Source organism: Pseudogymnoascus verrucosus, assembly GCF_001662655.1.
Source record: "Pseudogymnoascus verrucosus strain UAMH 10579 unplaced genomic scaffold scaffold_31, whole genome shotgun sequence".
Classification (NCBI taxonomy): domain Eukaryota; kingdom Fungi; phylum Ascomycota; class Leotiomycetes; order Thelebolales; family Thelebolaceae; genus Pseudogymnoascus; species Pseudogymnoascus verrucosus.
This window is the reverse complement of record NW_017263682.1, coordinates 312,254-331,032: the sequence shown is the minus strand read 5'-3', so window position 1 is coordinate 331,032 and position 18,779 is coordinate 312,254. Positions and strand designations below refer to the sequence as shown.

The following is an 18,779-nucleotide window of genomic DNA, read 5'->3' as shown; positions in this document are numbered from 1 at the left end:
TCGACTCCGCGCTCCGCGCGCCGGTTCTTGGCGACGGGAGCCTAGGCTCAATGAGCAGTTGACGGCCAACGACTGTTCTCATTTCTACGAATACATTCTTCTACAAATTATTTTTGTATGCGATCTCAGGCAAACTGGATTGGCAGTATGGATTCATATTTACTCTAGCGTGCAATTCTAAAAGTCCTCAACCTTTCGGTTTTCCAGTATCCAACGACTCAAAGCCTTTTCTTCGATTCTGCGGCCCCCTTCCACTTCTCTGGATTGGCGCGAACAATTTCAGGTAAAGACGTGAACGTCCTTGGCCAGGACAGTTCATACTCATCTTGGCGCTCATTAAGGCAGTGACGAAGCCAAATGCCCCACACGAGAGACATGTAGGCTCCAGTTCCCGTCATCAGATGCCTATAGATATTTGTTAGCTTCGAATTATGTCCTCGACGGTTTCATGTATTGCTTACCACCAGCCATGGCCTTCCAACAATATACCCCAGGGCAGGCCAATATCGTGCCTCCAACGTCGAACGGTCGAACAATAATAATTATCCAAGTTCCATATACCAAAACCTCCAAGGAATACGGTAAGCCCCAGGCCAATCATCAGCCACATATCCCGAAGGATTTGTTTGTCTCTCTTGGCATCTTCGGCGCTCACTTTGCCATTTGGGGATGCTTGGCCATATTTGGCCCGGAGTGATGGCCGAATGTTGATCTCCATCACATACATGCTCCGGAACACCACGATGGCTGTAAGGATCGCATACGCATTCTGATGGAACGTGGGATCCTGAAGATAATGATAATAACCCTTGATGTTGTTAGAGAGCGATCCATACATTCAAAGGGACATGTGAGCTTACTGTTATAAATATACAGAGACTTGTCAGTCCAGCAGCCAGACCCTGGCAGAATCGGCGGGTTTGGTTGAATGAGAAGCATGCATAGCACATCAGGCATGTCGTGTATATCATGGAGAGCTCGTCAACTAGCTGCCATGGATCTATATGTCCGTTAATATACGACAAATTTAGCTGACTCGCTAACTTACACTTCAGGGTGCTATGAAACATAAAGCTTCCAGTCCCCACAGCCAGGTATCCCAGAAAGGTTATCATGAAGACCGTGTCATGCCCATGTTTTAGACAGTTTCGGACTCCTTTGATGCCAAGATACATGAATAGAAGGTTTGTCAACGTGTTGACAATTTCCGCTGCGTATATAGTCGCATAATAGTCCTACGAGTCATGTCAGTGCCACTCTGACATTTGCAACAGAGATATAGCATGCCATACCTCCTCGCACCAGTTTATTGTGCTTGTTTGGGGATACCAAAAGCCATGCTTGGAACCGCTGGGATAGTCAATGGCGGGCAGCCATCGAGCGCCCGTTTCTGAGTGACCCGATTTCATTGTTGTCGACGAGTTGACCGTCATAGCCTCTTACTATCCTGGATCTCCAGGTGGCCTCCGCGGACGATAAAGATTACAGCGTCTGAGATCCTATCCTCCAAAGTAAAAATACGGATAAGATGCAGAGCGCGGATTGGAATGGCAATGATATACAATGATGTGTGATGAGCAGAGAAGAAAGATAGAGGAGGCAAAAGGTTTTGGATCTTCACATGAGTGGTGCTTGCGTGTGCCTGCCTCTTTTGGTTCTAGAAATGGTACCAAGGAGTACATACGATGTCTTAGCGGGCGGCCCCCGAGGCCGGGCAGCTATTGCCAATGAATGCCTCCGACTTTCGCTGTCGGCGCTGTTGGGAGGGGTAGTTTGTGCCTGGGAGCTTCGGAATGAAGTGGGATGGCGAGTACCTCTGGGTACCATGAATGGTCTGAGGTCTGAACAGACGTCATCGCACACGCTCGGATCAACGGAAACGGTTTAAACATTGTGGATCATATTATAAGGTCGAGGCTGCTTGAGGCGGACAACTGATCTAGTTTATTTCATCTTCTTAATTTCCTTAATCTGTTCCGGAAGAGGTTTATAGAAAGAGAGTTCACTAACGACTTTGTGTATGTAGCACAACTAAAGACTGAGCCACCAGATCGATAACAAAACTTCACGGAAATAGCCTTGTGAGACACAAAAATCGCTGATGCTTTTGCTACGGATGGTTATCCAGAGTAGCAATTTGATCACAGCAAAGGCATTACTTCTAATAATCAGCCTCTCTCTATAACTTTAGTCTTTCATTTTGCTGTAACAATAGAATACTAGAAAAATAAAAAAAACTCAAAACTATATACAGCCAAAGATATCACTTATCACAAGCTTGGGCGGGGAATTATATTGTTACGGTTGACGAAAAGGACCCACTGCGAACAACGTCGCGGTTGAGAACATGAGCTTCAACGAACCCTGGGTAGAACACAAGCTCAACCCCACCACGAAAGCACCGAACAGTTCAAGGCCACGTTATTGTCTACTACAAGACCTCCATATTCATACCTTGGATCGTAGAACTTTGGTTCCGCAGTTCAGAGCGCACAGCGAGACTTCAACTACCAAACCCGTCCAGCTTTGTCCCTCTGTATATATACTATCCCTTGAGGAAAATGTCCATTTCGAACGAAGCTCTCCAAAAGGTACGCAGCGAACAAATTATCTCTTCTCTATTCGGAATACATACGGCTCATGCTAATCTCTGTGACAATAGCTCGTGCAGGAGATCGAGACGCAGGCCATTCAGGCACAACAGCAGATCAATGTCGTCAAGTCACAAATAGCAGTGAAGCAGCGCGACATGCGACTCCTGCAGCTGACCTCGAGCGAGGTGTCTACGCTACCAGAAAATACAAATATATACGAGGGGGTTGGCAAGATGTAAGTCAAGCCTCCGGAAGGAGTCCCGTGGGCAATCCTCAGAACCCCTAAAATCAAAACGTGGATCACGAGACCGAATAAACCTCATCTGCTAACACAACACGAATAGGTTCGTTTTTAGCCCTACGAGCGAGGTTGATAAAAGATTGACATCGGAAACTGCCGGGCTCAAGACCGACGTCGAGTCACTGAACAAGAAACTACACTACCTCGAGACAACATACAAAAATAGCCGTGAACATATGGAGCAGATCTTCAAGAGCGGGGGCCGCGCATAAGAAGGTCCAAACAAAAACAGAGAGCTCGCGCGGGATGGAGAGACTCAAGCGCAGTGTGAGAAGTGCAGCCAATATCCTCTTGTTAGTAAAATGAGAGGAGGGCGTGTTGTTGGAGTGTCGCTATTGTTGCCGTTTGCGCGAGTCAGGAGGGTGCGGGAGGATACGCTCGCTGGGCGCGTAGTCTCTACTATCAAGACATCGGACGGCTCAACTTTCCCAGATGGAAAATGAAGAGGTCGAGCGCCGCATATGAAGGGCCTCTAGGCGCTTGTCGGGGCGCTTCGCCAGGCGCGGACTATTGCGCTTAATCCTCTCAAACATACTTTGGCGGCCAAACTAAGGTTACTTGTCATGGCCGCATGGCATACCCGAAACACACTTTGTTTTATAGCGCAGTATTAGATCAGGTCCAGACACGTTTCTGTGGCCTGTTGTGGATTCAGATATTGTGGAGTTAAACACAGCCCTACAGTTTACAGAAACACGCTCCTTCACCTGCCAAAAATGGGAATCAAATCGAATCTGAATAATTCAAAGCTAAGGAAACAAAGCTGTGCAAAGCATATATACCGGCTACTTTCATGGTATTCGGACGGCAATGCACGAGAAGGCAAAATGCGTTTCACAGTTATTATGACATTGCTTTCGTGGACCCTGGCACGGCTGACATGCATGATCCTTCTCGCACTCACTCAGCTTCCACAAGTGACATGCACACATGCCCTACATTGATTACTCTGTTATCGTTACAAATAGCCTCCGAGTCTCGTTCGCGATGACTTATTTCCCTACTCTCTCCACATGACAAGTTCGCTCGGATTCAAGGCGATCATTGTCAAAGGCGCGCGGATACTCAGATGAAACTTGTCGAGACGCGCGGGTCGACCAGACGTTTCAGCGATGGCTGGAATATGCCAAATGCTTGGTGTTGCAACCCCGCTCTGGCCAAAATTACTCTGTTGATCATCCTTGCGAGTCGCTGTCCGCTAAGCTCCACCTTGTGGTGTGTTTCTTGTGCCGCTGAGCCCCCCCATGCATGTGCTGCAGCCTAACACACCGAAATGGTCTACTTGGTACTAAACTTGAACATTTTCAGCCCCACGGATCCCATGGATTCGTCGTGTGCCCAATCATGATTGTGATGTCGCGATAGCCCATGCGGGCCCTTCCTACGCCATGCACGCGCTGATACAATGGACTTGAGGCCACACACTTCCCGACCACCCCGCCCCGCCCCTCACCTTCAGCCCAATTCCCAGTCTTGAGCACACTTTCTTCGTCTGGTTGGTTTTTTTCTCCTTCATCCAACATCAAGAGTCAAGACACTAGTTGTTGTGGAGAGACATATAAGCTGCTCGCGAGCTTCAAAAACTTGCTGAGGGGTAAACAGACGACGACGATAATCCAACCCCTCTCTTATCGCACCCGCCTTGTGCCTCGTTGTCTCAGAGTGAGGAGTCGCTGGTCACCTGCCAAGTACCAACTGTCATCTGCTCACCAGTCAGAGTTTCCGCAAACGATATTATCGGAGACTGTATTGCACAGTTTCTCGAGTATCTTTGTTTCATCTCCATCTGTACCCACAACAAAGTTGCGTTTACCGCTATCTAATTCACGATGAGTTACGGCGGCGGTCGTTACGACGATAGGGACGATATCGATATCCGCTTCCACCACCGTGGCCGGGCCGAGCCACGTTATGAGCCACCCCCACCACGCCCAACCTACTACGTCGACGAACGCCTCGACGTCCGCGCCGGCGGTCGTTACGACAGGCGCCCGTCCCCCAGGGTTCCTTCTCCGCAGCCTCAGCCTGTTATCATAAACAACCGGATCTACAACCATGACGAAGACTATCCCGAGCCGCCCCGCCCCGCCCCAGTGCAGTTCCAAATGGTGGCACCGGCACCAGCACATCGCGAGAGATCTCGATCTCGCCATGGCCGTCGCCGTCGCTCCCGGTCGTCGTCGCGCTCACGGTCGCGCTCTCGCTCTCGCCACAGACGCAGGTCGCAGGAAAAGCAGGAAAAGCAGTTCATGACTAAGGAAGAATACGAACTCGAGATGGCGCGGCGCGAGATTGAGGACTTGAGAAGGGCCCAGTATGAGGCCAACAGGAGAGCTTCTAAGAAGGAGAAGGAGAAGGAGGAAGAGAAGCCTAAGCATGACTATATGACCAAGGAGGATTACGAACTGGAGCGAACTCGAAAGGAGCTGCACAAGTTCAAGCTCGAGCAGCAGCGCATCGAGGATGAGAAGTTACTGAAGAAGGAGTTTGAACTCAAGCAGCTGCAGAAACAGAAGAAGGAGGAGGAGGAGAAGGAGGCCGCGAAAAAGGCGGCCGAGGCAGCTGTGAAGGATTTCCAGCGCAAGCAGGCCGAGAAGGCCGCTAAGGATGAGAAGGAGAAGAAGCAGCGCGAGAAGGAGTACAAGGAGCGTATAGAAGACGACATGAGGAAGTCGGGTTTGACCGATGCGCAAATTGCTGCCGTGCTCAAGAAGGAGAAAGTCGACGTCGCCGCTGGGACTCGCCCCATGTACACCAAAATGGCGCGGCGCTATCTTTCCTACGAGACGCTGAATGCATTCCGCATAGACTACACCATTGACCAGGTACGCAAACCCAGATGGGCATAGATTTCTAGAGACTGATACATTTTTTTTTTGTTCGCAGGATCCCGAGTACATTCTTATCAAGAGATGGGTGCCAGAGCATGAGCAGGATTTCTTGTGGGAGCACACGAGAGAGCTCCGCGAGAGGCGCCGCGCTGTCACCAGTACTACGAACACGACGGTGTTGCAGATTGAGCAGGCCGGGGGACACCACCATCACCACGGTCATGGTGATGTGCAATACGAGTTTGTGAAGAAGAAGGAGAGGAAGAGAGACAAGTCCCCTGGCTTGATAACCTTCCTCGCCGGTGGTAAGAGATGAGAGATGAAGAAGGCTGGGGTGATGATTGGATGATAGCATGATGTTTTGTTTTGCGCGGGGTCTGGAATCTTTTTTATCTACTTCTGATGTTTCTGGTGGTTTTGACGCCTCTCAAATATAGCAACACTAGCTTTTATACCAAATCATTAAATCATATATGGAGAGCAAAAATGTGAATAGTGTCCCAGAGATGGTGACCAAAGTTCGTGAGTAGTATAGAGTAAAAATGTTGTTGATACAGCCGTTCGCATCATACACTGAGTAGAGTTACATTCTAACAAAGGGCCCTGCCCTTACGAGAGGCTTTTCTCCTTCTCTTTCTCTTTCCAAGGAAGCTCTGCTCTTCTAATGAGTTCTTCATAAAGTGTCCAAGCCAGCGCCGAACTCATAGCCTTCCTCGCCATCCGTATCGCCAGCCCATCAAACAAACTCCTGAACCCATCCTCCGCGATCATTTTCCTCGACGCCTGCACCATATTCCGGTATTCCCTCGGCCGTAATTGAATCCTCGTCTTGATCGAATCGAAAGGATTCGTAATCGCCGTCGCAAGCCCCGCAGCTACAACCCCAGACCCGAAGTTGATAGACGCTGAAGTCCCTCCCGCCATGGCCATCTCTGGAGCGCCAGGAACCCCAACATTCTGAGCCATCCGACTCATCCTCTTTTTAAACTGCTCATAAAATAATACATACAACCCCGCATACGGAGCGTCGCGGACCGCAGTTGCGCCAAACCCAGCAAAAAACCCTCTAATACCGTCCGTCTTCAAGATATCCTTGCTCGCGCCAATGATAGAGTGGTAGGCGTACATATTCGATTCATAGCGCACTTTGATCACCGTTATAGGCATCAGCACAAACCCCGCTGATGTCCTCGCTATCGCGCCCGTCGTGAGGTTCGCCAAGTTCGAGAGCTTCGGCAGCGCAGACGACGTCGAAGGCTGCACCTTCGACCCATCGACGACGCCTATATTCTGGAGCAAAGTCGAGCGCGCAACATGTTGTCGAAGTGCATTAAGACTGGTAAAGTACAAAGCGGATCCCAACCCGGTTCGCAGAGCAGACGGCGCGGTTCCGCGCCAGAATCCCCAGATGGCTTTTGGGCCAGCTAAAATTTCGCGGAAGGAGGCGCTGAGAGAGCTGGAGCCGGATTGTTGGACACGCGTCTTGAGGAGGTCGGCGGGTTGGAGAAGAACGGCTGATAGGACGCCGGAGCCTAGGCCAGCTGTGAAATGAAAGACTGTGGTGGGATGGTTAGTGGGTTGTTATCTTTTGGATTCCTGGGAGGCGGCGTCTCTTACCAGGCGACGACCGAGGTTGGCCGCCATTTGACATATCCAACGTGGGTCAGTTTACCATGTCAATAAAGCTATACGATCCCCCGTTGCGTATGCATACTCGCGCGAAAAAAGTTGAAGGGGGCTGTCAAATGAGTGAGATGTGGTTCTGGGTGAGGTTCCCAGAGTTCTTCCCGTTCCCGGGTTTCCAGGCACTATTTCCCCAGGTTTCGGTTCAGCAGACGTCATCATTGGCAGGCCAGGTACGTCTGAAAGCACACCACGTTTTGTATGCAAGCCACGTGATATCGCGTCAAGTTGGCTCCTGTTGGAACAGTGTGAACGACTCTTTAAAGACTTTAAAGATAAATTAAAGATGGCAATCGTAGTGAGTGACTTGTGGTTCTGTTAAAACTCCCTTGCTAAAGTAATATAGGCGGTGGGACAGCTCTGTTCCAAAGCCTCCATGGCTCACAACCTTCGGCTTGTAAAGGACCTCGTTGATCAGGCTTCGGCCGCAGGAGCAAAGGTCAGATATGAAAACATCTTTGCAAAAATATATCTGAGCTTGTTAGGCCTTGTTTCTTCCAGAGGCTAGTGATTATATCGCTTCCTCTACCGAGGAGTCCCTTGCGTTGGCAAGATCCGTCGAGGATAGCATATTCGTCCAAGGCGTACAAGCTGCCAGTAAGGAAGCAGATATTGCTATCAATGTTGGAATTCATGAGGTTGGCGAATCTGGAAAGAAATTGAAGAATGCGTCTATTTGGATAGAGCAGGGACAGATTACGCAGCGATACCAAAAGATCCACTTGTTCGATGTCGATATTGCAGGAGGTCCTGTCCTGAAGGAGAGTAATAGCGTCGAGAAAGGCATGAGTATTCTTCCTCCGTTTGAAACTGCCGTTGGCCGGGTTGGCTTGACAATATGCTTTGATGTAGGTGTCACTCAGGATTGCAATGCCGTTCAATTACTGAGATGTATATTTGACAGCTGAGGTTCCCTGAAATCGGAATAGCGCTCCACCGTCAAAACGCACATATTATCACTTACCCTTCCGCATTTACAGTGCCCACTGGAAAGGCCCACTGGGAAATACTCCTCCGAGCAAGAGCAATAGAAACGCAATCCTACGTAATTGCCGCGGCACAGGTTGGGCAACACAATGAGAAACGCACGAGCTATGGACATTCAATGATTGTCGATCCCTGGGGCAAGATCGTGGCAGAACTCACTGGAGATGGGGATAAGCCGGAAATAGCTATTGCGGATATTGATTTAGACCTTGTTAGCAAGGTCAGGAGAGAGGTGCCTCTTCTCAGAAGGAAGTAAGTTATGGCACTATTCTGTTTAAATGGGCCAATGTTTGCTGACCAGGAGGGTGTAGTGATATATACTAACTGGCTTATGGATGAGATCTTGAGCACTTGTCATACTAAATTTACTTAAACCTCTGCTTGATAATACCAAATCCGCGAGTAATTTAGCACATTGATAGATTTCTAGAGACATAATTTGAGCTGTTGTGTTGCCTATTTGCATAGTCCACCCCTTTATAAGGTGCCTGTCATTCTCTCGTGCGGACAAATGCCCCTATATTATACATACATAGACATCAGGATCTATTATTCGATAGCCCTGCCATATTCGACAACCCCAGATCATAATTGAAACTATCCCCAAAGCGGCGCCACGATTTCAACTGCCCGCTCGACAACTGCCCGAACTCTGTCACCAAATACCCGGTTTGCACATTCAACCTCTAGATTTTCAAGCCAAACCTTTGCCACCATCTTATCGACCTTAATTTCCACGCCGGGGACAGGAATGCCTGCCTTATGCAGCCTCTCTAGTTCGATTTTCTCTGCTTCCCTTGTTTCATCTTCGTCTTCATTGCCATCAGCTCCGGCCTCTTCGGGAAGTAGTTTAGGCAGTTTTGGTATTTCGATCGGGTTCAGTGCATCTGAACCGAACTGTGCCTCGAGAAACAAGAATAACCGCTCCAGTCTCTCCGCTGGGGAAACATCTGCGTGCGGGTTGCGATCCGGCAGGGAATGGCCGTGATCATGACCGTGGTTATGAGCGTGCTTGCTTGAAGATTCTATTCCAAGTTAGTAAACATACGACATAACGTTTAAAATGACAAAATGAAGGCAATCCGGGGTGGGAGGCTGTTGCTTACGTTTGACGGCTGCTGGGCTGCTCTCGACCGAAAATAAGACGGCCATAACAGCGTCGGCAATACCATCGTTCAGGATATTGCCTTCCCACTCAATATCCACTTCGCCATTGCTTCTATACCTCACGGTCACGCATCCCATGACCAGATACGTTGTGGTGCTTGATCGCGTAACTTCTTCGTCTGCCTTCTCCACAGATCCGTTGCCGTTCATATGGGTATCACCATTCTCGTCTTTTACAGGCTCCTCGTCTGTCGCCTGGGATATGACTTCGATAGAACCAAATGTTCCTTCCAATGCCCACCTAATTAGGTCAATCCCTGCAGCACTTAGTCGTATTCGCTGCTTGCACATAACCACCGTAGTAGTTAAACCGGCATATTCACGGAGATCCTCAGGCGCCATGAGGGAGAGCTTGAAATCGTTCTCCACAAGAACGCCGCTGATGATCTTACCTCCATCATCAAACTGCAATTCACCGCCTTCCCCGCTGGTCAATAGCGTTGGAGGAGATAGGTTTGCTAGCTTTCCAACAACTTTCGCAATTTTGTCGGCTTTGAATGGGATACGCACTTCTTCGCAGTTACGTGGCGAGTAAACCTTAACCTTCTTGGACTCGGCGAGATTGGCGTTAAGAGAAAGAAGCTTCGATTTTAATCGCATCATATTATGTTGCTCGCCATGGACGAGAATCTACCCCAGTTAGAGACGTGAAAAACATATTTGATTGAGGCTGGGGACATGGAATACTTACAACGACAGGCGCGGCAACCTTTTCAATGAATTCTCGGTTCTCAACACCATCAACATGAGCAGCAAAACTGAACTCCTGAACACTGCAACGCCTTGGAACCATGACCTTTTCTCCGTCCTCGCCTCCTCTTCCTGCTCTTCTATTTGCCCCGTTTCGTGACATAATAGCTTGGATCTGATCTGGTTCTTGCATAATAGACTTCGCCATTGTCCCTTCCACGCTATAACCTGTAATAACCACGCCATTCTTGTCACTTGGTGCCCAGCGCTCAAGCAACTCCCTGCTAACTCCATTCTGCATCATACCCGGACTTGCAAGCATTACACAGCTTCCAACATCGTCGAAACGCTCCAAGCTTTTTAGACTGCGAATATATTTGAAATCCCACGGCCCTCCGTTGGTGCCCCCAGCTTCGGATTCAGCCATCCTCTCCCTGAACAGGCGCTTGATATTTTCATTCATGGCCCCAACGTATGTTTGGTAAACGAGCATACACTTTCGAGCCAAGTTCGATGCATAGTAGATGGGTATATTTTGCAGGTCCTTGTGCCGTGACCAATACTCATCCAGAATCAATAATAACTCTTGGGCTCTGCCTAATGCGAATACGGGCATCAAGACTCTACCCCCACGGTTTAAGATTCCCGTAATAGACTTCATTAGGGCCTGCTCACGCTCTAGACGAGGGACATGCGACGCGACACCATATGTACTCTCTGTGATCAGCACATCGACTTTGACGTTTGCCGGGACAGATGCTGAAATTAAGTGGCGATCAGGCTCGATGCTGTAGTCGCCCGTGAAAAGTATGGTGAGCCCGGAAATCGAAATTAAGAACATCGCAGCGCCGAGCACATGTCCAGCCGGAAGGGGTGTGATGCGGATTGATGAGATGGTGTGCGTGGTGTGATAGTCAATGGCTTCAATCATAGGAAATGTGCTCGCATGGTCTGCTTCTGTATATGGTGTCGACGATTGCTCACTCGAACTAGAGTTGGACGACACACGAACGGAATCTTGTATAAGCCACTTGTAGATCGCCTTCGTCGGATGGGTCATGAAAACCCTGCCCTTGAAATTTGTCTTTGCCAGAACATATGGTAGTGAAGCAGCATGGTCGATATGGAAACTATGGACTTGTCAGCTACATGGACTACTGACATGTCAATGCAATGCGAAGTGGACAAAATGCATGGTCGTATAGGCACAAAGGTATTTTTATATTGTCTTCGTCCCTATGCATGAGTGCACAGGTTCATCTTCGTGCGATCAAACAAGCATCTGGATAGGTAATGTATTGTATTGATCTCTGATATACATGCAACATGTAGTATAGGAAATACCAACGATCGTTTAACAGATAGTCACCACAAAGGAGAAAAGGAAAAGCTCGCCCCATGAAAAATTGTATGTTTGAAAGTTGCTGTGTAGGAAAAACGGGCTTACTGGCTGATCAGAAGCACGTCGACGGTGCTCAAATCGAAATCATCGTAGAACGGTAGAGCTGAAAGACCGTCGAAAGCGGGGTGCATACCGGCGTCGAGCTGATGTGAAAATTAGCAACTGATCGTCTTTAGAAACCGCCGCAATGAAGCTCTTACCATGACAGTCTTGCCCTTGTATTGAATGATATGGCACGACCTCCCCACTTCGTTTCCACCTCCCAAGCACAAGAACATGAGCTCATCGTTCGGGTCCACAGGTTCTTCGACCATTGGCGACATTGCGCCAGCTTTGCGTTTAGAAGCCATTTTGTGATCTCGCAGGTATGGTTCAATGTATTATGAAGAGGCTCTCCAAGGCCAATTGGGCAGTTCGCAGGTGAGAATCACGACTAGATCATGTCCTCAGTGGGACCTCAAGAAATCTAGGCCGTCTTTGATGTTGTTATTATTCTGTCTTTTGGCTGAGAATAAATAAACAGAAATAAACTTAATTAGTAGCGCGATCTGGTGGTAGGAGTGAGAAGGGAGATAAGAACAAGGTTGTCGCAGTTCAATGTCGGCGCGGCACTCTTGGGTATCGCGAAATAAAGATAGAGACCCTAGAGGTATGTGGATGCCTGAAATTACTGTTGATGCCTGAATTTACGGTGAGGTGGTCTGGGTCACTCTCCTACGTGAGTGGTCACATGACCAGCCTTGCATGAGTGGGTCGCCGCTGCTACTGTCGCGCAAGTTGTTCTGGTCAACGCGCGAACTGGATGAACTTTCTCACGACAACCTCATTCACGATGGCGCAACAACAGCAACCCCAATACCAGATGCCGGCGCAGTTGCCTGTGCAAATGCCGGGGCCAGTGGGACCTTCCTCGCCCGCTCAGGCAGCACCGTCTCCTGGAGCCCAGGCATTCTATCAGCCAGCGGCGAAGCGGCAACGTTTGTCTCCAGATCCAAGATCACAGCCAACCTCACCTTATACACAATCACCATATGGGCCGACCCCATCTACAGCTGCACCGCCTTCATCACTACCTCCCGCGCATTCGAGCCATTTTGCAAACATATCTCAGCCACCTACATATCAAGGGCCATACTCAAACGGCCATACCACACCCGCTTTGAGCCACCCGTCGCCTTATAGTCAACCTCCCACCTACAACCCAAATGCTCCTCCAGTTAGCAACGTACATGCCATGCCGTCGCATAGCCCTCATCAACCTCATCCACCTCACCCAACGAACGTCCCTACGAGCAACCAATTTCCGAATAACTACAGCATGCCACCACAACAGCAGCAGCAGCAGCAACAGCAGCATCAACAGCATGGAGCTGGAGCCATGGGGCCCCCGTCTAAACCAGCGGAAAGGGATAACGTCAACGATGATCAGATGGATGTGCTAGCGAATGCTGGTGTAGATTTGCGTGCTGAGGAAAGCTTTGCGATGAGCTTTCACACTGGATCGTTCAACTCTCAACCTGCGTTCAACCAGGCTGGTCTAAATGCCACCGGTCATGGCTTCACCCAATTTGGACCTGGAGATGCCGGTTCTTTTTACGGAAGTGGCCCTGCCAATCAACCTGGCGCTCCTATCGATAAAGCTACCCAAGATCAGATTCAAAAGAAGACAGCAGATCAGGCTTGGGCTGATGCAGCATACAAGTTGGCAATGTCCAGACAACATGAGCTTAAGCATCCCCACGTGCATGTCGGCGCATTATGGAATAAGATGGACAAAATTGCAAAGGAGAACGGATTGGTGTTGAATACGGATAATGGCAAGATGCCGCAGTTGAAACTGCCGTCCGAGTTTCCTTCGGAAATCAAAATTGAAACCAGGACTGGTCCTGATGGAGCGCTGGTTGTGGCGAACACCACATTTCTTCCACAAGACACAGCTCTTGCGGACCAGTTGGCCTTGATGTCCCTCGCAACGAACCAGAGGATCAGGATTCTTCTTGAGGAAACTATTGCCATTGTCAAGAGCCGGAGGGTTGGCTCTCATGGAGTCATCCCATCTGAATGGTCTGACGTTGCAGCATCGTCTACCAGCGCAGCGGGCACAGTCGTTCCTGAAGGAGCTCCTCGCACTGGCTGGGAAAGTGCAGTCAGCCCAGGCACAAACCCAACTAATGGTAAGTTGCAGATATCTCTTGGTTTATGAAACCTGCTAATGTTTACAGATCCTGCATCTGCAGCTGGTCGACTTCCTACTCCTGTTTCGGAAGGCACCAAGACTCCAACGGGCACTGTCACTATGACCAACGAGTTGATAAAATCTCTCCGTGAAGCCGCAAATGTGGAGCGCAACTTCGAGGAAAAACGTCTGGCCAAGCGTCAAGGGCGCCCTACGGATGGTACGGTTGCTCGCAGCGGTTCTGCTGCTCCAGGAACACCCGGAACCGTGGCCCCAGAGCCCTCCACAAAACCACTCACGAAGAAAGAGAGAGAGAAGCAGGATAAAGGGAAGCAAAACTTGGTTGATAGCCATGCTCAGGCAAACGCCACTACGGCGACATTCCTCTTTGGCGGCAAGAAGAAGAATAAGTACAGCTGGATGGACTCGGGCGGTGGCAGTGGGGCAAGCACACCCGGGCGAACAAGCATGCAGGCTCCAGGTACGCCTGGTGGCATTGGCGGAGGGGTCGTCGAGAAGGTGAGGCTCACGGCAGATGGAAAGAACAGAATGGGCGGTTTTCGCGAGGACAAAGATGGAGGTCGCCTGGTGCAGCTCCGGGACTTCCTTGCTGTATTGGAGAATGATGGGAGAGAGAAGAAAACATTGCAGCGGACTTACGCATGGTTGGAGGGACCAAAACCAAAACCTACCGTGGCCTAGCAGAGTGGATAGACAGTCGAAAACGGAGGTCTAAACAAGGCGCTACGGCATCATTCATTCTTATGATCCTGGGATTGGCTCGAAGAATATCGATATGTACATTACAATAGAGCAGCGCGCGCGCATGTTCACCCTCAGATACATATTCGGGGGCTTAATACGAGATTTTCAAGTTACGATTCAACTTGCTTAAACTACCAAAAAGTGACACGCTACTTTCTTTACTTCGTAGACTGATATATGTACTTGAATAATACCCCGTTAAATGCTTGTTTTGCCCTTTGTGTTGGTACAGCCATCTCAGCTAGAGCACAAGACCCTTGGTGGTGGTTAATGCGACGTCACACTACACTCATGAATTACCTTGGTGGGTATTTAGATAACAATATCCAAGCAATACACACACATTAACTTCCGACAACTGCTACTCAAAATGCCCGCCATGGACTCTGCCATTGCTAAGGCTCTTTCACTGGAAGAGCCCTTGCCAGAAATGGAGGTGCTTGGTGGCTCTGGCTTTTCATCCACCTACAAGATAACGAGCAAAGTGGACGGCGAGACGAAAACCTACTTTGTAAAAACGGGCGGCCCTAGTTCGAAAACAATGTTTGCTGGTAAGTGTCCTTGGCTAAGAGAGGACTCTTAAGTGTTGAGAACGGCGTCGTTTGGGGCTCTCTTTTTGAGAGAATCCGGCAATTATCATGCCACATCCCATCAACAGTGGGATTTTCTGATGATTGAGACTGCGTTTTCCCGCCCAGTTTGAGACTCCACTAAACTCTACATAGGCGAGCATGCCTCTTTGAATGCCATCCATAACGCAGTGCCGTCCTTCTGTCCTCAAAGCTATGGTCACGGCGCCCTCTCTACCGGAGGCTACTTCCTCGTCACCGACTTCCTCAATCTAGGCTCCTCAAAAGCCAAACCATCCGGTCTTTCATTCGCCCAGAAACTAGAAAAGCTACACCGTACGTCAGCTCCAGTTCCTGATGGCCATTCAAGCCCCCAATTCGGCTTCTCTGTGCCCACATGCTGTGGCAACACAGAGCAGCCCAATGACTTCACTAGTTCTTGGAGTGACTTCTACGCAAACCAACGCTTGAGAGCTATTTCCAAAGCCTGTGAGAAGGCCAATGGCAAGGATGAGGAACTTAGTAAGCTGATTGAGCAGACGGCGTCTGTTGTTGTGCCGCGCTTGCTCAAAGACGGACATCTCAAGTCTCATTATGGGACCCCGATTGCGCCGGTTGTGGTGCATGGGGACCTGTGGAGTGGGAACCACGGCATAGGGAGCATTAATGATGGGCCTGTTGAGCAAGTTGTGTATGATCCTAGTTCGGCATACGCGCACAGCGAGTTCGAGATGGGAATTATGAAGATGTTCGGTGGTTTTGGTGGCGTGTTGGAGGAGTATCGTGAGTTAAAGCCGGAAGATCTACCAAAGGAGGAATATGACGATAGAGTGGAGTTGTACGAGCTGTAAGTGGTTTTCCATCTCTACCTTGTGCAGATAGTGTTGGGGCTGACATGTAATAGATATCATCACCTTAATCACAATGCTATTTTCGGCGGAGGGTATAGGTCTCGCGCGCTCGCCATAATGGAAAGACTGAACAAGAAATATGGAAAATAAACCCGCGCAATGGCCGGCTACTACTACGAATTAAGGCGCAGTTAAACCGTAGAGAGAGAATGGGAGACAGGTGTAGAATAGAGTTATCAAGCAGGAATCCACAATGGTTTCATTCATGAAAGTACAGCATCAAATAGGAGACCTGCAGGTTCCATGCGCTGTTTTTGCTTCGTAGCAGAACTACCAAAAAACAAATAATATGCCACCAAAAAGTAAGTGTGGCCAAATTTGGTATTGGTGCCACCTTCCCATTCCCATCCACAACTCCTCGCTTTGAGCCAGCCGTAACAGACCCATATATTAGAAAGACGCAAACAATGACTCCTGATTCCGTTGCATATCTGCTCTACTCCACTTCTTCCACCTCGCACCCTTGGGAGAAGAAGACGCGTGCCGTCTTGTCGGAGTCATTTTCAATACTATATAAATTTCCTGGAAAAAGAAGTCAGTGGCCGTCTCAAAAATAGTATAACCGGGTATGGAATCTCACCTCTCGGAACCTGCCACATCCCTCCCGTCCCAATTCGAAACGGATCATTATCGCCGACAGTGACGACTACCCTCCCCTTATGTACAAAAAATACCATCTGCATCTTTCTGGCGTTCTTCGGTTTCTTAACAGCACCAGGCGGCAGGTCAACCATGCCACATCCAAAGAAGGGCAATGTGAGGATCTTGGCAAACTTGACAGTAGAACCAGAGATTTCCCTAGTTATAATAGCAGCATTAGAGAACGCAATTTCGTCCTCGACATCAGCAGACTCTGCGCCCGTTGGATCGTCGGGGTTCCAGGCCCTAATAGCGCCATATATCCGCCCTGGTTCAGATTCCCACGGTTCAGACGCATCCTCCTCCTCTTCTTCTCTCTTGTGGGCCCTCGGGCCCCTCTTTTTGCCCCTTTTCGATGTCTCCTTTTCTACATCGTCGTGGCGAATGACCTCCTTAATTGTTGGGAGAAGGAAGCTTGCATCGGCATCTGCGGTATCGTCTTCGCCATACACAATAGTCTCATTCTTCCAGTAAGCAACCGGCTTTATGGAAGCCCTACCAGATCGAGTTGTCGCAAAATTTCCAAGTTCAGGTGTTTCCCGTCGAAGGATAAAGAGTCCGTTCTGTCTAGGTCTCGGTGGTCCCCGTTGTATTTGCGCTGGCGAAGAATCGGCTGCTGGTTGTTTTTGTAATCTAGTTGCTTGCTTTGGTTTTGGCTTAGGTTGCGCCTTTTGAGCTGCCTCCTTTGTAGGGCGGCCACGCTGCTTCTTTGCGGGCCGCTCGTCTTGGTCTTCGTCAACATCCGCATCCTTAGATGGCTCAGGTTTGTTCTGTTTCGGTGGGCGTCCTCTCTTCTTAGAGGGTGGAGGTGTAGGCTCTCGTGGTGTCTCCTCTCTCTCTGGCTCTGGCGAGCCTATGGCTTGGTCGACATTTATGGGTTCATAATCGTCTTCGACATCACGCGACGAACTGAGGTCAAATAGGCGGCTTCCCTGCACCTCTTCCGACTCTTCCTGGGACTGAAAAGCGGGCTTCAGTGACTTTTTTGCGGAACTTCCGCCGGTGGGTCGTTTCGCCGGGCTAGAGGATACTAGATTCCGTTGCGACGTCCTTTTCGGCGAAACATGGGCAAGCCTTTGTGGTGCATTTCCATCCAAATCATCAGTTGAGAAGTCAAGCCGGCGCGCAACCTGGGGTTGAGACCGTACTCGAGATGGCGATACGACCGAGCCGCGCGTTGGAGACGATACCGGGCCCAAGGAAGGGTGCCGCCTTGCCGGCGACTGCAGAAATGTTTTCACCGGAGATTTTGACCGCGGAGGCGGCATGCGCATGCTAACTCTTTTCCTCTCTGTGAGTACGGCGCTTGGCTCTGGGATTGTGCTTTGCCCAACATCCATATCCTCCTCGCTCGTCAAGGTCGTGTTTGCGCTTTTCTTCATCGCGGACTTCCTGGTCGAGCTAGATAAGGGCTGTAGTTTCGCGGGCGACGAAAATAATTCGTCCATTGGTTCGATTCCATACTCGTCGCGAATGCCACTATCTGGGACGGTCAATCCGGTTTTCCTGTAAAACGTTAGCATATTTATTTTAAAGGCCGGTAGATCGGACTTGCCTTCCACGAACACCTGGCTCAAAATACATGTTCTCGCGCGGTTTGTGTCGCGGCGCCGCCGCCGTTCGTTTTGGAGGCATGGTGCCGGCGCGTCGTGATGCGCGTTGATTGAATACTGGTGGCGATGGTGCTATGAAGCGCGAGCTTTTGTTGGTTATTTTGTTGATATATTAACTTTTATAGCTAATAGCCTATATGCGCCGTGTTCGTACTGGCCCACGATGGATTGCCAAAGTGTAATCGTGAAATGAAACTATTTGGCGGGGAGTGTTGTCGCATGTCATAAGCTCATGAGCCAGTTAATAACAATGGCCTCGACAGGGTACAAACCTCACATTCCAGGCACCATGACCAAAAAAGACCATCTAGTGTAAACAACCCAATTGAAACCCACCACAGAAGATAAAGCAGTGTATTAAGCAGTGCAGTTGAATTTCTTTCAGTTAAACTAAATAACTATTGTATTCTTGATTTGGGTGTTAAATCTTGCTGTGGCTTTGTGATATGTG

General features: G+C 49.4%; 9 protein-coding genes across 9 annotated transcripts; 5 read left to right on the top strand and 4 right to left on the bottom strand.

Annotated features, from left to right (window-relative positions):
- Positions 1-140: 140 nt before the first annotated feature.
- On the bottom strand, positions 141-2,019 carry VE01_06666 (uncharacterized protein). Its single transcript, XM_018276107.2, has 5 exons — positions 1,293-2,019; positions 1,049-1,235; positions 861-1,000; positions 462-808; positions 141-405 (listed from the first exon to the last, which is right to left on the bottom strand). The coding sequence occupies exons 1-5, from the start codon at positions 1,431-1,433 to the stop codon at positions 219-221; spliced, it is 1,002 nt and encodes a 333-aa protein (XP_018129016.2). The 5' UTR covers positions 1,434-2,019; the 3' UTR covers positions 141-218.
- A 367-nt stretch (positions 2,020-2,386) lies between these two features.
- VE01_06665 (uncharacterized protein) lies at positions 2,387-4,389 on the top strand. Its single transcript, XM_018276106.2, has 3 exons — positions 2,387-2,591; positions 2,663-2,829; positions 2,939-4,389. Exons 1-3 carry the CDS (start codon positions 2,562-2,564, stop codon positions 3,105-3,107), a joined length of 366 nt encoding a protein of 121 aa, XP_018129017.1. The 5' UTR covers positions 2,387-2,561; the 3' UTR covers positions 3,108-4,389.
- On the top strand, positions 4,390-6,256 carry VE01_06664 (uncharacterized protein). Its single transcript, XM_018276105.2, has 2 exons — positions 4,390-5,720; positions 5,782-6,256. The coding sequence occupies exons 1-2, from the start codon at positions 4,725-4,727 to the stop codon at positions 6,040-6,042; spliced, it is 1,257 nt and encodes a 418-aa protein (XP_018129018.1). The 5' UTR covers positions 4,390-4,724; the 3' UTR covers positions 6,043-6,256.
- On the bottom strand, positions 6,224-7,598 carry VE01_06663 (uncharacterized protein). Its single transcript, XM_018276104.2, has 2 exons — positions 7,344-7,598; positions 6,224-7,282 (listed from the first exon to the last, which is right to left on the bottom strand). Exons 1-2 carry the CDS (start codon positions 7,375-7,377, stop codon positions 6,336-6,338), a joined length of 981 nt encoding a protein of 326 aa, XP_018129011.1. The 5' UTR covers positions 7,378-7,598; the 3' UTR covers positions 6,224-6,335.
- NIT2 (Carbon-nitrogen hydrolase) lies at positions 7,553-8,853 on the top strand. Its single transcript, XM_059463824.1, has 5 exons — positions 7,553-7,707; positions 7,756-7,848; positions 7,895-8,257; positions 8,314-8,648; positions 8,708-8,853. The coding sequence occupies exons 1-5, from the start codon at positions 7,696-7,698 to the stop codon at positions 8,718-8,720; spliced, it is 816 nt and encodes a 271-aa protein (XP_059319577.1). The 5' UTR covers positions 7,553-7,695; the 3' UTR covers positions 8,721-8,853.
- Positions 8,840-12,252, bottom strand: YSH1 (endoribonuclease ysh1). The gene is made up of 5 exons (XM_018276102.2): positions 11,856-12,252; positions 11,701-11,798; positions 10,255-11,383; positions 9,503-10,193; positions 8,840-9,421 (listed from the first exon to the last, which is right to left on the bottom strand). The coding sequence occupies exons 1-5, from the start codon at positions 12,003-12,005 to the stop codon at positions 8,994-8,996; spliced, it is 2,496 nt and encodes an 831-aa protein (XP_018129013.1). The 5' UTR covers positions 12,006-12,252; the 3' UTR covers positions 8,840-8,993.
- Positions 12,253-12,457: 205 nt separating this feature from the next.
- On the top strand, positions 12,458-14,712 carry VE01_06660 (uncharacterized protein; the record flags this gene model as incomplete). Its single annotated transcript, XM_018276101.2, has 2 exons — positions 12,458-13,829; positions 13,878-14,712. The coding sequence occupies 2 exons, from the start codon at positions 12,458-12,460 to the stop codon at positions 14,531-14,533; spliced, it is 2,028 nt and encodes a 675-aa protein (XP_018129014.2). The 3' UTR covers positions 14,534-14,712.
- VE01_06659 (uncharacterized protein) lies at positions 14,703-16,261 on the top strand. The gene is made up of 3 exons (XM_018276100.2): positions 14,703-15,147; positions 15,322-16,012; positions 16,070-16,261. The coding sequence occupies exons 1-3, from the start codon at positions 14,967-14,969 to the stop codon at positions 16,164-16,166; spliced, it is 969 nt and encodes a 322-aa protein (XP_018129075.2). The 5' UTR covers positions 14,703-14,966; the 3' UTR covers positions 16,167-16,261.
- On the bottom strand, positions 16,203-18,760 carry VE01_06658 (uncharacterized protein). The gene is made up of 3 exons (XM_059463823.1): positions 18,271-18,760; positions 16,657-18,221; positions 16,203-16,598 (listed from the first exon to the last, which is right to left on the bottom strand). The coding sequence occupies exons 1-3, from the start codon at positions 18,348-18,350 to the stop codon at positions 16,513-16,515; spliced, it is 1,731 nt and encodes a 576-aa protein (XP_059319586.1). The 5' UTR covers positions 18,351-18,760; the 3' UTR covers positions 16,203-16,512.
- Between the last annotated feature and the right edge of the window lie 19 nt (positions 18,761-18,779).